This window comes from Dermacentor variabilis, chromosome 11, assembly GCF_050947875.1.
Source record: "Dermacentor variabilis isolate Ectoservices chromosome 11, ASM5094787v1, whole genome shotgun sequence".
NCBI lineage: Eukaryota > Metazoa > Arthropoda > Arachnida > Ixodida > Ixodidae > Dermacentor > Dermacentor variabilis.
Genome location: NC_134578.1, coordinates 83,083,485 through 83,100,860, shown reverse-complemented (window position 1 = coordinate 83,100,860; position 17,376 = coordinate 83,083,485). Strand labels below are relative to the sequence as shown.

Below are 17,376 nucleotides of genomic sequence, written 5' to 3'. Positions count from 1 at the left end.
CCTTTTTTTCTTTATCAGCGACTTTTAGTTTCAGTTACGCGCAATTTCTCTGTGATGTCTGTTGAGAAGAAGTCCTATTTCTTGTATACAATGTGTAATAAATGTCGTTTTGGCAAGTATGGTCTGGTATGGTACGTAATGGTATGCACCGCTGTTGAGGGATGGGGGAGGGATAATCCAGAGGAAAGTGAAATACGCGAGTAAACCTGATACAGACGAGGCAATGGTAAAAAATTTATGCTACTGCCTCTCGAGAAGGTTAATTTCAAAAAAGAGCAGGTGATGGTACGCAAAAATAATTTACTTCCAAATGCGAAACCTTCTTTCAGGTTTCAGCAGCTTTTGCGCTCACTCTCCGGTCACAGCCAAAGCCAGCCGTGGTCAGCTACGCAAAGTGTTCTCACGGTGTTCTGTGGTGGCAGTCGACGCGGAGCGCCTGGGTAAAGCAGTGCGCCCATCTCGCCATGTTTTAATCGCGCTGCCTTACCGTGTAACATAAAGGCAAGGAAAGGAGCTCTGCCTCCGCGCAATATCAGATGGGCAACTCGATAAAGCCCCACATCCAGAATGCCGGCAAGACGGGTGTGTGTACGCTGCCCAACAGCAACCTCAAAGAGGTAAGTGAAACCGTGTTCGCTTGTAGATAACTCGCATTACAACTGCACCGTAAGCCAGAAAATTCATGTTGAAAGTGATACGGTCCACGCCTCGTCGCGATGCCTAAAGAGGAGCAGCACCAAGTAAGCGAGCGTTGTCCTGCGTGTCGCAGTTCCCAAGAGAGCTGTTCCTCATCGAGGGAGTACTGCGGACCCTGGACCTGTCGGGCAACAAGTTGTCGTCGATCCCGGCGGCGATCAGCAAGTTCGAGCAGCTGAAGCACCTGACGATCACGAACAACCGCATCGGTAAGTGCCGTCGTGTTCTAGCTTTGACGAAGAGTTGCTATATGTTTGTTGTCTAGCTAGGCGTGTCTTTCTTCCTCTTTCTTATGACAGGCGCGGCCTTTGAGGTAACGCCACCCTAAAGCTACACAACATGTGGGGTTTTTGTTGTGTGGGCGCATCTGCGCATTCACTTGCGACGAGTGTTTTTCTTAATATTTTATATGTATTTTAAAACAAACTCCTGTCTCAACGTTTACTACGCATCCCAACTACGTGATAAACAAACTACTCAGACTTCGGTAATCGGCCGCTTCGTAAACCGGCCGGAGTCGAATACGTAGCTACATTTGCCATTTAGCCGAGGCGGTTTTGATGCGGAATACTAGAAAGCAATGCGTGGACGTCATAGCTGACTCGGGAGGCCAACAAGCAGGCATAAACGCTGAGCCGCAGCGAAATTGTGTTCAATAACCAGCTTTCTCGTCTGCAGGTGAACAAGGAACATTTGTACACAGATGTAAGCACAATAAAAAAAAAAGAAAGAAAAGGGAATGACAGGGCTGCGGAAGAGCTGCTGTTGCCATTGTACTGCAAGTAGCAGGTGTTGATAATGGAAGGGTTCACGAGCTACTCTTGCCCAACGAAGCATGCATGATATGACAAGCAGACACATCGCTGTCAGTGCTCCTCTTCACATGATCGGACTTGCGCACTGGAGCTGGTCATGGGAGCAGAAACATTTTCTGTACACAGTGTGGCCTGTAACATGCGACAGTGCCATTTTGCAGCATTCATCAGCACTGTTTTGAAGTCGGCTAAGCAAACCTTGAGCTGGAGCTAGTCAGTAAGAACAGTCAACAGCTGTGCTCTCGTGTGTCCTCATCATTCTGCATCTTGTCTCTTGCGACAGAGCTGGGAGTGCAAAAAATCTTAACCAAAGAGCACACTGTACTTGCAAGTGCATCATTTTGGATAGCGCCCTAGATGTGATGCATCATCCTGTTTTCTGAATTACTCATGGCCGTTACTGCTGTACACTTGTTGTATAATTTGTGTTGAACCTTTGGTTCTATCCTCGCTAATCAGCAGATAAATTTCTCGCTGATAAGTTGTTGCTTGGAGGCATCTTCGGCAGCGCAGCGAGACGAAGACAGGAACTCGTGAATGCCCTGCTTTCACAAATATTGTTTGATAAAGAGTCGCATACATGCACACGCATGCATATATGTAAACACCACAGTCGCGTTCAGATAATAGATTGCAGGACATTCGTCGGGGGCCGGCAATATAGGAGCTTGACTCTGGAATGGTGAATTTAGCAAGCTGTTTAGGGAGACACTACAGAGCATAACTAAATCGGTTCATTCTGGTGAAGTATTTCTTCAGACTAGCAGCATTCCTTACTGGGCTAGTTGTTGAACTGGTGGGATGGCAGGGTAAAAACTCTGAATCAGAAAGGAGACAAAGGGTAGCACTCTTTCTTGTCGTTTCTATCTTCTCAATCTTTTTTTTCTGTACTTCTGTTGTATTTCGTCAGAACTCTATTCACACTTACTTGTAGAAAAAGGCTAATTACTAGCAGAGAAAAAAAAGACAGAACTCGCATTATTTAACAGGTTTAAAGCATCTGACAAAACTGGTGCGAGGAGGGCATCATGTGCGCCGCCCTCCCTCTTCATTCCTGTCTCATCGAGCACTTTAAACCTGTTACTATGATAGTATAGTAACAGGCGGAATCATACCAGCAAGGCTGAATGTCAACCCTTGTCAAGTACTGCTGTCTGAAATTTTGTGCAAGAACTGCAGCACCAGTACGTCAGTGTGGCATCAGAGATTTCAAATTGTTTTCTCATACTCGTGCTGTGCTTGCGCCTGGAATGTTTTCAAAGGTTGCTGCATTGAATGTCTGACATGTTCACGGTGCATTGTAATCCTTCTGTGTCGAGAAGTGATCAACCGGCCCTAGTCATGTGTTTGCAAAATTTGTGGTGTCACAAGAATCTGCTGTGGGAACTCCAACATGGAGGCGCCGACCATCTTTTGCGTTTTCGCCTTTTCTCACTTTGTCAAGCAATCTGGTCACGGATAAAGTGACCTTGTTGCTCTAGGTGTGTAATCTAGCAATCCAGCTTGACCCTTTAATGGCCAACACTTCTGACCAAGCACGTTGCCAAAAGGGTCTTTGAATTTAAGAATTCTAAGCTATAAGCTCAGTGCCTCCCGTGCGGGCACAGAAAACCCCCAAGAAGTTTGACAAGTGTATTCGCTCGCTATAATGCATGCAGCCATCTGTTCCACCCATTGGTAACTGTGAACTCATTCCACATGCTTGGCTCATCAAAAAAATTTCTAACAGCTCCAAAATAGCAGTCAACAAGGCAGCTTTGTCAAAAGCTAAAAAACTAGTTTTGGCCAGTAGTGAGCTCAGCACGCCTGAGACCTTTAAAAGGTTAACTTGAAGCAACACTCAAGAGAAACACAAATCAGTTTAGACCGGTAAAGTATCCTTTTCAAAACATAATTTCGTTAATTTTGTGGCAGTAGGCTCGCTGTTAGAAGAGAGAATGAAGGTTGAAGTTCCATTTTTGAATGCTGCGACGAAACCCGACACTGGCATACTAGTGTGATGTCTCAGACTTCGAAGTGTTTTTTCATAATTGGACCTTTGTTACTTGGTAAAGGTCCTTGGCTCCTATAGGATGCAATACTGTCTATCTTTAGGGATAAAATATTAGCCTCTTAAACGCTTCGGACGAGCTCAGCTCATCCACAGTAATGTTCTCATTTTCAAAATGGACGAATGAAGTGTGCCCACTTAGTTTTTCTTCTACTACATAAATGGCAGCACTTTGTCAGCACTCAAAGATCACGTTATCAAAATTGCACTCTTTGGGCACCTTTTAGCAGGCTGTTTTGAAAGGAAACCAGGACCTGGTGCGAGTTCTGTGGCAAATCTCTTTGGGTCATTCCGTGGTTCATGAAATTTTGCACACTTTGGCACTTGCCCTAGCAGTGGAAGAATGGGTGAAAAACTTTCTTTGGTGCCGAACATTGCTTTTCAGAATAGTTGACTTTGAAGCACTGTAAAATGTAGCTTTCTTAGTTGAAAGGACATAATACAATTAAAGCTTTACTGTGGAACTGGCGTTGCAACTTGTTTACTTAAGCTTCATCCTCCCTTTCTTTCCTCCTCAGGCTCTTGCACTTCTTCATCTTCTATCCGAAGGCTCATGCTGCTTCAGCCTGCCAGGTTTCTTTGGCTAACACCTCCTGGGGTAACACTTGAAAATGTTTCCATTTGAAGCACATTCAACTGAGCCACATTCAGATGTACCAAACAGTCTTCAATATTCCTTTCTGGTTGGCTGTCTTTGTCACAGAGTAAGGACCATAAAATTTGGCACTGGAATCTCTTACTTTTTTCCTAACTAGAACAAGGTCGATGACTTGGAATATCTGTGATGTCATAGCGATGTCTCTTGTAAAAATTACTTTTCATTCATTTACAGAACCTCTCCTTCTAGGGTTTAGCTTTCCTCTCCTCGCCAATCTTGATGTTTTCTAAGAGCCCCACCTCATGGTATGCCTGTAAAATAGTATTTTTTCCTGAAGAAGTGAACTGTAGACAGCATGAACAAATGCCGTGAACAAACGGCATGAACAAATGTACTGACTGACTTTTCCCTTCATAAGAGGCCATGTGAATCTCTCACAAGCTTGTCGTAGGTGCCCCAAAATCCGACGTGTCTTCCAGATTCTGGGCTAGCGTGGTACAAATAAAGCACCCTCGAAAACGGCATTGGTGGGACTTGATACCGACCGACCTTCAATAGAAAATCAGTTTTCCATCAATAAATTTTCCTTCATTGATTTCTTCCAATTGTTGTTTGTTGGATTGTATCATCAGTCTAGACATAAACAGTCTATTTTAATTGTATGTGTCCTTTTAACAAAGACTGCTACATAAAGTAAAGCGTTTTCCTCGTTTCAGAGCATACCGTTCGTAGCAATGACAAATACATATATATTGCTTAGCGAAAAGGTAACCTAAGATTATGCACATTAAATATGAAGTAAATTAGTTATGAACAATTTAAAAGTTTTGGTGAAATAGGGAAGCTAGAAAATGTGCCACAACAAGAAGAGAGACGTAAAATAAGGCCCGAGCAAGAGACCATCAAAATCTATGTCTCAGTGAGCTGGTGCTTGTACTTCAAAGCGGCTTCTGCACTCATATTTTTTGTTTTTGGCTTGGCCTACCAAGCGTCGTCTCATACGTAAGAGAGCTTTTGTGGTATTGTTGAAGCAAAAGTTGCTAATACAGTTAAAAAATGTTTTTTTTTCTTTATGGTCTCTTTGGTGTCACTGTAGTGTACCTCTACTTTACTTCATTCATGCTTGCTTTGTCTCTCGACAAACCACATTCTGTTGTCTTTCTTTTTCTGGCAGCGTCCCTACCAGACAGCGTGTGCAAGCTGAAAAAGCTCGAGACGTTGAGCCTTGGGAGCAACCACCTGACGCGGCTTCCCGAGACACTGTCCCAGCTCAGCAACCTCCGCAATGTCAACCTCAGTGACAACCGGCTTTCCGCGTTTCCGCACTGCTTCTGTGGCCTCAAACATCTCGACGTGCTCGATCTCTCGCGCAACCGGATATCCGAAGTGCCAGACTTCATTGGCGATGTGCATGCCACGGAGCTCAATCTGAACCAGAACCAGGTGAGTGTCAAGCGAAGCACCATCCGGTTGCACAGATGTGGTAATCTCGGCTAAGTTAACTGGTTGATGGTGGTTCATAACTGACTACAACAGTGCACAGGCGACGACTTTGAAGAACTTAAAGGAAAAAGGAAATTAAGAGGCCCTTTGCTTGTGAGACAAAAACAAAATGCAATTGTGATACCTGAGGGAAACCCATGTTCTCCCTGATGTGTTTATGCAAGCACATCAGGGTGTGTGTATCTAGTACAATTTTCTTGAACTGGCCAATCACTTGAAAACTCAGTTTGCGGAGCGCAAATAGAGAGGACACGTAGGAACAAATACGATGTGGACAAGCGGGCCTGTGCGCATCATAGTGTTCATCTATGTCCTCTCTGTTTGCGTTGCACAAACTCTGTTCTCAAGAAAATGTACCAACTATCCCAGGAACAGATTCTTTTGACCAATCGCCATTTCTTTGGCACTTTATGGTGATTGTGGCATTTGTATCAGTAAGCTCTGTGAATCATCATCACATGTTTGCGTCTACATTGTGCTTACATATTACAATGTGTAGAGGCCACTCATTCCACAAGTTCCCTATGTATGAGAGGAAATTCAAAGTGGGCCAGATGAGCGGCGTATTAAAGTTCTTATATTTAGTGAGCGACAGTGCTTTGTTGGAAACCATGGTGGCTCAGTAAGCAATGCAGTGTGCTTTGAACACAAGATCACCCACTTGCAATTGTTTTTCTGTACATTTCAATGCATCATTTAGGCAGCAGCACCTGCCGCAATGACTCTGCGGTTGTGATATTCCAATGCTGAGCATGAGTTTGCGAGTTTTCTACTACTTGACATTTTCAAATTCCCTGATTTTTTTCAGGTTTTCACCAAGTGATTCTATGAAAAATTCCTGGCAGTCCGTAACACTGGTGATTAATCTAAAGAAAAGTTATGGTTGTTTATAACTTGCCAAGTTACGATGCCAGTCCATAATTTTCAGCTAATACACCACTAAGATGCACGTCAGAATGCACTGAATGTTTCACTGAACTGTGTGTTTCATTCGAATGACAGAAAGCTGAGCTAGTTGGTAAGGATTTATTATGCAAAAAAGAGGTGAGACGTGCAGACAGGACACAAGAGTAGAGAAGTGGGCGTTCGTGTTGTCCATTTCTCTACTCTTGTGTCCTGTCTGCGCGCCTCACCTCTTTTTTGCATAATGTGTGTTTCATGATGCTAGTACAACCACACAGCCATTCCTCAATCTAGCAAAAGGTGCACCTTTACTGGCGGATTGCATTAATTCAGATGAACACTTCCTTCTGGCACACCACTAGCTCCTCTATGAGCACTATAAGTACCAGTTTCCCCGATTCAACAAAACTGGGGTGAAAATTTTTCTGCCCTGAATTTTCTAGAACTTGCAAATTCCCTGCAAACTCGAGGCTTTTGCTGATAATAGACAACCTGGAGTCTGATTCCCAACTGTAATGGTCACATTCCAATAAGTTTAGAATGGAAAAACACTTGTGTGCCAAGCTATGAGTGCATGGTAAAGAATGCCAAGCTGCACCGGCATAGCCAGAGGGAGGGGGAGGCTACACACCGGGCACCTGCTCTCCTCCCAAAATTCCTCTGTACGCAGTCAAGTGCGTGCCACCTCCCCCCCCCCCACCAAAAAAAAATTTCCGACTCCACTACTTCCACTCGAAGTAGTGACACTCGAAAGGGCGGACACAAATAGCATCAGCATTCACTAACTAGCAAAGAAGACGGATAGCGTCATCGGTCTAATCAAGCGGGTAGCTAACAGAAGGAGAGGCCTGAGCGAATAGAATCTGATAACGCTAGTCCACGCTTTCTTGTTATTCCATTTCACGTACGTAGCGGCCATGCACATCTGGAAGAGGGCCAAGCGAGACAAGCTAAATGCCATGATAAGGAGGGGATCAAGAGTGCGCTCGGGCTACCAAACTACACAAGCACCGACCGACTCGGGCAGTTGGGTGTTCAGAATGCCCTGGAAGAAATTGCAGGAGCACAAGAAAGGGCACAGATTCTCAGACTCTCTGGCACCAGGGTAGGCAGACAACTCCTAACAGAGATGGGTGTCTCCCAGGCCACTGTCGAAGACGCCTACCAGGGCCTTCTGAAAGAGCAGAAAGACATCATCATCATATCCCCTGCCCCGCGCAATATGCATCCCCAGTGCAACATAGACAGAAGGAAGGCCAGGGCAGTGGCGCTCCTACGCCACGCGACAGAACTCCCTGGCGGCAGCTGCTTCATTGACGCAGCCCAGTATGGCAACAGCAGCAATTTCACGGTAGTGTCGATCAACCACAGGGGTTTGACCGTTAACACCATTTCGGTACGAAGCACATCATCGTGTGCGGCCGAGCAAGTGGCCATTGCCTTGGCCCTCCTGGACAACAAACATGCCAATATCTTCAGTGACTCCAGGGCAGCTATCCCCGCCTTCAGTGTTTGCGCCATGTGTAAGGAAGCCTGTTGCATCCTCGACGGCAAAAGCATCGCCACTCACACTCTCACGTGGTTCCCCGCTCACATAGGATCCATCATGGGAGGCCCCACAAACCTCAACGAGCTGGCCCACTCTAAGGCACGAGGTCTCGCTTTCCGCAACTATAGAGAACTCCACCGCCGGCCCACAGTGGTGGAGAACAGAGATCAACCGACCACATAGAATGAACTTACGCAGCACTTTTATCTCGGCAGGAGAGACTTTCCCCTTCCACACAAGAAGTTAAATAGAGCGCAGGCATTGACCCTCAGATTATTGCAAACAGGCTCGTATCGCAGCCCGGCTTTATTCCACCAGCTGTATCCCGACACTTGGGCACTGCAATAACTTTGCTAGCCTAGACCATATGCTCTGGCGTTGCCCCACGTTACGAGGCACAGAAAAAATCAATGAGGACAAGTGGCTCTCCACTATCAAGAGCCCCGATGCCTAGGCGCAACTATGAGCTGTCCAGAGGGCCCACGATGCGGCGGTTGGGCAAGGCCTGACTGTCCCAACGTGGGAGCGGCCCGCAGCGCGCTGAGTCGCGTACCTCAGGACCGTCATTAAAGTTTTGTATCCATCCATCCATCCACTACTTCCTACTACTACTTCCACTACTGTTCAGAATTAATTTGAAGTGTCCCGTGTTATGGCATCTTGCATAGTTATAGTACTGTGGCTTAGGAGTGTACAACTCTACGATTTAACTTATGCTGTATCTCGTCAGTACTATGCAGTGCAACAAGAGCTATAGGTCACAGCAACCAGCTGGAAAAAAGCGCCATAAGAAGTGCCCCTTCATCGTTCACCTTTAATCTGATTGCAGTCCGCACGACATCAGACATAATAAAAACTTAACAGAATGATTATACTCAGTTTCACACATAGCAGGCAATGCTACAAAAACTAGGGTAACTTCGTCCACTGCTTGCATTCGTGACCAAAAAGTAGGGTGTCACATCTGAAAAAAGCGCAGGTATGCGCTACATAATTTGATGTCATACTTTCATGATGCGACATATGACACACTTATTACACGGATGGCGTCACATGCCTGGGCTTACTTGTCACTGAATGAGCAGGGTGACATATTTGTGCAATTGGTAGACCCAGCACTTGCGCTCATGACCAGAATGTACTGTGTCACATGTTGGAAGAGCAGAGGTGCGCAAATCTTGCGTGCTTAGACGTAACATTATTTTTACAAGTTGTGGTTGAAGTGTGGGAAGTAGTTATATTCTACAGAGAGTGTGACAATTCAAGAAGAACTGCACCACGATATGCATGGAGCAAGATGTCTACGACTGTACTATACTTGCATACCTTCCACAGCACTGCCTGCTAAGTATGAAACAGAGTGTAGTGCTTAGTGGGTGAGCCTGCCTCCCTTCTCTAGAACATGCAGCTGTCTGTTGTTACCGATTTGCTGACGTGAGCCCAGGGGCTCTGGAACCGGAGGTGCGGTGGGGGCATGCCCCCACATTCAGAGCTGTTCACATTCAAAGACGCAGGTGAACACGCTCATCTATGCCGTGGGTCATGAAGCTGAAGACGTCCTAACCTCATTCAAGCTCTCTGACAACGAGAAACTTGACTACAGCACGGTAACGCGAGCATTCGCGAAGCAATACATGCCACAGAATAATGTGATATACCAGTGTATGGAGTTAAACAGCAGGAAGCAAGAAGTGTGTGAGACAGTCTATACATTCGTCACCAAACTCTTCAGACTAGCCAAAACCTGTGAGTACAGCTGCCTGTGAGAGGAACTGATCCATGATAGACTCGTGGTCGGTCTCACAGACATGCAGTTAAGCAAGAAGCTGCAACTTAACTCTGAGCTTACGCTGGAAGCCGCCATTACTGCTGCTCGCAACATGGAAACAACCAAGCAGCAGCCAAAGGGCCTATGGCCGCAGTTACAGTCACCCGCAGCCGTAGATGCCATGCAAGGTTTCTCGAAGAGCAAAGGAAAGTAAAATTTGAACTCTAAAAAAAGAAAAAACAGCGTGATCAAACTGTGCCAACGTGCAAGTGGTGTGGTTCAACAATGCACCCACCATCACGCACTGTGCGCCCAGCTAATAGCAAAACATGCAGTGCCTGTGGCAAAAAGGGACACTTTGCCACTGTATGCTTATCCGTTTTCAAAAATCGGAACAAGACGAGCACACACGAAGCTCTTTTGGAAGAGGTTTACTTGGGTCAGTTAACTGACCAACAGGACACTGGGCCATGGAGAATTGGTGTGACAGTCAACAGCTTGCCAACGAAGTTCCAGGTAGATGCTGGTGCAGATGTAACTGCTATACCAACAAGCCTCTACCACAAACAAGTCGAGCAACGGTTGGACTGTTCAATTCGCCCCTGTGCTGGAATGGCCGGTTGAGTCAAGAAGAAATTTATGATATAGACAAGCTGCACGACACACTTCTTAGATGTCCCGCAGTCAAATTCTTGGATGTCCTACCAGGCCTCCCTGAAGTCGCAGAGTACACAGGCAAGGTCAGCGACCCAGCCAATATTCTGTGCCACTACCCTAACCTGACTGCAGGCATGGGTCTTCTCAAGACTCCATACGAAATAATGATACTCCCTGATGCCAAGTCTTGTACTATCACATGCCCGAGGCAGTTACCTCTGCCCATGTTGCCTAGTGTCAAGCGTGAGGGAGAATGGAGTCTGGGTGTCATCAGAAAGGGTGAAGAGGCCACAGAGTGGTGTGGATCTGTGGTAGTGGCAAAAAAGAAAGGAGGCGAGCTGAGAATCTGCATTGACTTCTGAGGGTTGAACAAGAACATGCTCCGAGAACAAGTCATATGGTGCGATCTTGTACGCGTTCCAAAATCGAACCGAGGTGGTTCGTTCTTTACGTCACAAAATAGGCGGTGCGTTCCGTTGTGTTTGTCTGATAGCAGACGACACGGATTGATTGACAGCAAATATCACGTAACAATTGACGTCATGGCGTTCGTCACGGTTCAGATTGACCAATCGTGTGCGGCTCAGTGGAACGGACCGCCTACGTTCTATTTTGGAACGCGTACAAGATCGCACCCGTAATGCCCACTGTCGATGAACGCCTGGCCATACTTGCCGGAACTACTGTACATATATGGTTTAGCAAGAGCCAGTTATTGGCAAGCTCCACTGGCACCTGAGTCCCAGAGGTACACCACTTTCCCGACATCATTTAGCTGTTTTCAGTTCCTCCGATTGCCCTTCGGAATTTCCACAGCATCTGAATTTATCCAGAGGGAAAGGTTAAGAGTACTAGAAGGCCTGGACTGCCAAGCATGTCTGCAAGACGACATAATTGTGTTTGGCTGCATGAAAGTAGAACATAACTTGCGACTGCACAAAGTAATTCCGCGCATGCAAGAGACTGACATCATCTTAAATGTAGGAAAGTGCGTACCACGCTAGCAGTCAGTGAGTTTCCTTGGACACATTGTATTGACAAACGGTATCAGCGCTGACCCTCAGAGAAGGTTAATGTGCTATGTCAGCTAGCAGCACCAACAGATGTGACCGAAGTGAGGCCCTTCTTGAGAATGGCCAATCACCTAGCTAATTTCTCCCAGGGTTCTCGTGGCTTACAATACCACTACTTGACCTGCTACACAGTGATGCTGTATTGTGCTGGGCTACACCGCAGCAAGAGAGTTTCAGTGCCATCAAAAAAGCATTGACAATGGCACCGGTGCTCACCCACTACAACCCTTAAAGTCATCTCAGTGTCTGCAGATGCATCATCGTACAGTCTTGGGGTTAGTCCTCCTACAAGAGACAGCAGGTTGTGGGCTCCTAGTTGCCTATGCCTCAAGGTCCCTCTTTGACATAGCGACACAATATGCTCCTACCTGCTAGGTTTGCAGTTCCATGTAGAAACAGACCACAAGCCGCCGGTGCCGCTGCTGTCACCAAGCCGCTTGGGTGAAGTCAGTCCACATCTTCAACGGTTACGAATGAGACTGCTGGAGTTTGATTGCACCATTGCCCACATCCCTTTCAAGGAGATACACACAGCTGACGTGCTCCCAAGGAAACTGCAGAAAGAAACGAACAGTAGCAACTTGAGGAGCCTCAGCCTCAGCAAGGCCGTCATAGAGCACAAAATGCTTAGGATGGAACTCCTGCCTACCTCCCAGGACATGCCAGAGGGGATAAAGGCAGCGCAACTTACCTAGCGCGGTGTCAGCGTGCACAGGCAAACATGAGCATTTCATGTTTGCCAGTGACAGAAGTACAACACAAAGCAGACTGACAAATCTTTTGCTTTTGCATGTCCATAGTGGCAGGACCACGGAACTGGTGCTAGACAAAATTACCTGAACTGGTAGCCGCATTTGGTTTGACGTGATGGTGCACTGTCCAGTGTATAAAAAAAAATGTTGTGTATGACCCAAGGTTGAAGGAAAAGTGTGGGTTTTTAATTTATGTATCATATTTAATATGGTTTATATGTGTATATTGTATGTTTGTATGTATGTATCAGTGGTTGGTGACATGCGTTCTTCCTTTGAAAGCCTTGTTAACCCATTCACTTGAAGTGTTCATTTATTGTTTCTCCAGTATGTGCATTCTCACTAATAAATCTTCGAAGATTCTATCAGACTGCGGTTTTTCTCTGCACGGCGCTTCGTCAGTGGTCGCTTCGTCAGTGCGCGACAAGTTTGATTTCCTTAAATTGTACTTTCCTAAAAGAGTAGGCGTGCATTTGGAGAGCTCAACAAACCCTGCGAACATCTCAGCTGCATGCTTAGTTCTGGCCTCCTCAAAATCTGAATGAGGTGATAGTTTATCATTTGAAGAATATATTAAATTTCTTGCATATGTTGTACATAAATGAACCCATGATCCACAAATTTTCTAAACAGTGCTGGGCACAAGAATTAACCACACATTAAATAAATCTTGCTTTTTTGTATTTTGCTAATAAAGTCTTCTTTCATAAAAATCAATTAAGTATATATATATATATATATATATATATATATATATATATATATATATATATATATATATATATATATATATATATATATATATATATACATATATAAATAGAGAGAGAGAGAGAGGGTGAACTACACCATGCGACATGAGCCCCTTGAGACGTCACACCCACGCATCCAATATACTTGCAGAGCCCCTGCGTGAGCTCCAGCCTTTGCTGTACGGCACGTAATTGCTGATGGGGAGTACAGTTTTACTTTTGGAAGCACCAGAGCACCGGAGAATAACTCCTGACGAAGCTTCCTCTGCTAATGATGCAGGTGTCCATGATCTCTGAGAGCATAGCGAACTGCCCGAGGCTAAAGGTGCTGCGGCTGGAGGAGAACTGCCTCCAGATCAACTCCATCCCAACACAGCTGCTGACCAACTCCAATGTCTCCCTGCTGGCTGTCGAGGGCAATCTGTTTGAGCTCAAGGACTTCCAGGAGAAGGAAGGCTATGAGACGGTGAGTGGCTCGTCCGGGAGCTCATCCTCAGCAAAAACTCTCGTAGCCATCAACTTGCCCAATTATATTACCTTTGTAATAGATGTTTACTGTAGCTTCATTTGTCTTCAGCCTGTCTGTGTTCACTGCAGTGTGAAGGGATTATTAAAGGATAATCTAAAAGTTTACTGAAGGGATAATGTAAGGATTACTTTCCCTCAATTTCTATTCATTTTTTGATGTTATATTGGCTGGTGGTTATGAGAGGAAAACCAGATGACTTGTATCACTGGACAAAAAGACAGCAGTTTTCGAAATACTATATAAAAACATTAGCGAAACAATGATACTGGACGGTATGCCCAGAGCGGCATTATTTGGAGCACACTTGTTATCTGTAGCATCTTTCTTATCATCCGCCACTCGCAACTGGCCAGTCTTGATGATAGAGTGGCTGGAGGTGCTAATTCGGCCACTGAAAAAGTGCAAAATGGAATAATATTGCAGAATGGCATTGTTACATTATACCAGCCCAGGTCTCTCCCAGCAAGATTACTCCTGTTGAGTCAGCTGGATGCCTGCATCCTGGCATTCTGGATCTCATCACAGTCCTCACTAAATCCTCTGCTTTTCTCAACTGCACTTTGATTCCCTTTGTGCTCACTTTATCATTGTAACAGACCACAAGTTATCTGTTGTCAGCATTACATAGCCTGTGCAACTCCACTCTTTTCCCTCTTAATCTCAACTAGAGCATCAGCTACTCGCATTTGCTAGTTCGTGTACTGCTGTTTTCCTGTTTCTTAACATCACATCTATCATTTTTCATTCTGTTTGTTTTGTGATTCATGCAGCATACTACTGTACAGCTTAGATGGCTCCTAAACGGAGATGAGCCCTAGTGTAAGGAGCTTTTGTTCTATCTGCTTTGAGCCCAAACCAGGCTCACTTGAGATTGAACTTGCACTGGTAGAACAACTGTGCCAGATTGTGCCAAAGGCGGGCCTTTGCGCCATCCTTCACCAGAATGGCATTTTAGCTGAATATTGCACCAAACCTGCACCAAAGGAGCATAAGAACGAACGCCTCGTTTTGTTCACGCACGCGATCATCGCCATCCTGCGGGTCAACACAGCGGCCATAGCCACAGATATAGCAGACGCCACTGGTTCCCCCCACGTGCTGTTTTCGTTCTTTTGTAGTATTTCTCCCCAGCGGAGGTTTCAATGTAATGCCATTGTATGGTCCTGTTTTGTGCTGCAGTTCTCTTCTGTTTTATGCTGCTCATTTTTATCCTGAATGACACATTCATGCGCATAAAAGCAAGCTCCACTATATTAATTACTTCAGTTAATATAGAGGCCAGATAATATATAGATGTACATTCCACATTGCACCAAAAATGCTTATCACTCCACCAAATCAGCATTTTGCCTGCTCCTTTTTTTCGCCGGAATGTCGCGTCACTGTTCCACCGCTGAACCCGCTCATCTTCACAATGCATTCTAATGACAGATAATAGGGTAACCACGAGACCATTCTTTCTTCATGAAATGTAGATGAGATGGGTGCCAAGATTACCGCGATTTTGATTACCATGTATTCTAATCACTGCTTCTTCACACTTCGATTCTAGTCGGTAAAATTTTGGAAGAGGTGCTTTTTTAAGGCACACAAGGACCATTGAACTGGTTGGTTAAAATATGTATAGAAAGGAAGCTACATTTAAAAGTAAGTTCTACACCTGTTGCACAGAGCATTAAGTTAATTTGCATAGTTAATGATGCTATCATGCAAGTAGCATTTGCAAGATTAATCAAATTGTCAGGACCAGCACAGCATTTTTACCATAAACAACAAGAACAGCAAACCCTTGTTTTTTTCATAACTGGAAGTTAAGTGGTACTGCCATCTGTAGAAACTAGTGGGAACTTTTATGATCACTGAATTCACCATGACGCAGTCATCTTTGTGCAACAAACTTTAGACAAAAAAAAAAACTGAAGGACTTTGTCCAGTGTATGAACATTATGAACTGTATGCAGCACAGGATTTTTTGTATACCTGATTCCATAGAAAGAACCATAGAATATGTGTTACGTGTTTGCCTGGTAAGTTATTCATGTTCTCATCTGAGATTACACAGTTTCTTCGGTATCAAGGAATTGGAGAAAATATCTAGTCTCAAAGGAGCTGAATTGACTAGAATGGAAGAAAACACAGTATTGTGAGATGTTTTGTTGCTTCACAGTGTTAACAGCATGTAATGTTTTCTTGCAGTACATGGAACGCTACACTGCAACTAAGAAGAAGATGTTCTGAACTTTGAAAGGGAACCCACAACCTCCATCGTTCGGCCAAGAAAGGATGAGCATCTGATCAAGCCCGCACTTCCCCTGCAACCCTCACTCAAGGGAGACAAGGCAGGGCTGTGGACAGAAAGAAAAAAAAAAATTGGCATTATCTGGATAACCACCTGCCAGAGTAGTCATTCCAGAAGCATCAGAGGCATTGTTGGGAAACGAAGCACCGTAAAATGTAGCCTAGAGCCACGCACAGCTCACTGTTGCGCCGGCAGACACCGTGTCACACTTAAATCGCCTTATTAATCACGGTGTTGTCGCACGTCTATATTTATTAAACGCTCTAATATTGTAAATAACCAGGTATCTCTCGGAACTGTGTGTGTTTTTCTTGGTTGTGGCAGAACTAAGTCTGTTTGACTCGCGTGTGGTTCACTGCAATCACGTGCACCAGTTCGCGGTGCGCTACGCAGCCGGCCTCTGCCCTCTTGTGCAAAAGTGTGCTGCTGCATCACGGCCCCTAGATTGCAATGTGGTGCAGGGAACATCTGCGCCTGCTGCTCAAACGGTGTGGATGAGGCAGCTTGTGAATGATCTCTCAGAGGTGATGTTTCCAGACACTGCAGGAACTTCCAGAAGACAGGAAAATCCTCTCTAACCTTACCGACAACGTTTCAGTGCAGCCTTCTTCGAATATTTATTTATTTGAGAATACTGCAGGCCAATGCTTTGTCCAAGCAGGAGGGAAATCATACATTCTTATACACTGAAAGGAATAAGAACATGCTATTTTAACAGCACACATATACAAAACACACCAAAAAAGATACATAAACAACATATATAAAACACAATTTTAGCAGGTAAATAGACGTTCTAGTGCCCCGGTAAGATCTTGTGAGGAAAAAACAGATGGCGGTAGTGAATTACACTTTTGCACTGTTCTAGTGAAAAAGCTGTATTTAAAACACTTAGTTTTGGCAAAAAAATTGAAGCAAGTGCAACATTACGAGTCGTTACTGGAGGAGGCTTAATGCACTCTGGAAGCTAGAGTTTATTTTTTCCTGATAAGCTATCCAAGGTAATATCAGTCGAGCACTCTTTCTGCGAGTTTCTGGTGCTTGCTGTGGTCTTCTATATTTGCTGAATATAAACATAACAGCTTTCCTATTGAATTTTTCAAGCTGCATAATGTCTTCGTGTGCGGGTCCCATACTGGGGAAGCGTATTAGACTAGAAACCTTACGCAAGTACCATAAGCCAATTTCGTAACGTGTGCTGGGGCAGTTTTTAGTTTTCTTCGTAAAACCCGCAGCATTTGCGACGCAGCTGTACAAATATTAGTAACATGTGCTGACCATTTTAACTTATTATCAAGTGTTGCACGTAAATATTTATATTTCTCAGCTTCCAAAATAACATTGCCGTGAAGACAATAAGGAAGCAAATTGGGAGAATTTTTTTCCTAGTTAGTATTCGTAAGAGGACAGTTTCTTCAGTATTCGACTCCAT

The 17,376-nt window shown here is 44.8% G+C and overlaps 1 protein-coding gene across 1 annotated transcript; it reads left to right on the top strand.

Annotated features, from left to right (window-relative positions):
• The first annotated feature begins 366 nt into the window (after positions 1-366).
• Positions 367-16,230, top strand: LOC142563755 (leucine-rich repeat-containing protein 57). The gene is made up of 5 exons (XM_075674360.1): positions 367-617; positions 770-905; positions 5,334-5,602; positions 13,397-13,582; positions 15,842-16,230. Exons 1-5 carry the CDS (start codon positions 537-539, stop codon positions 15,881-15,883), a joined length of 714 nt encoding a protein of 237 aa, XP_075530475.1. The 5' UTR covers positions 367-536; the 3' UTR covers positions 15,884-16,230.
• The last annotated feature ends 1,146 nt before the right edge of the window (positions 16,231-17,376 follow it).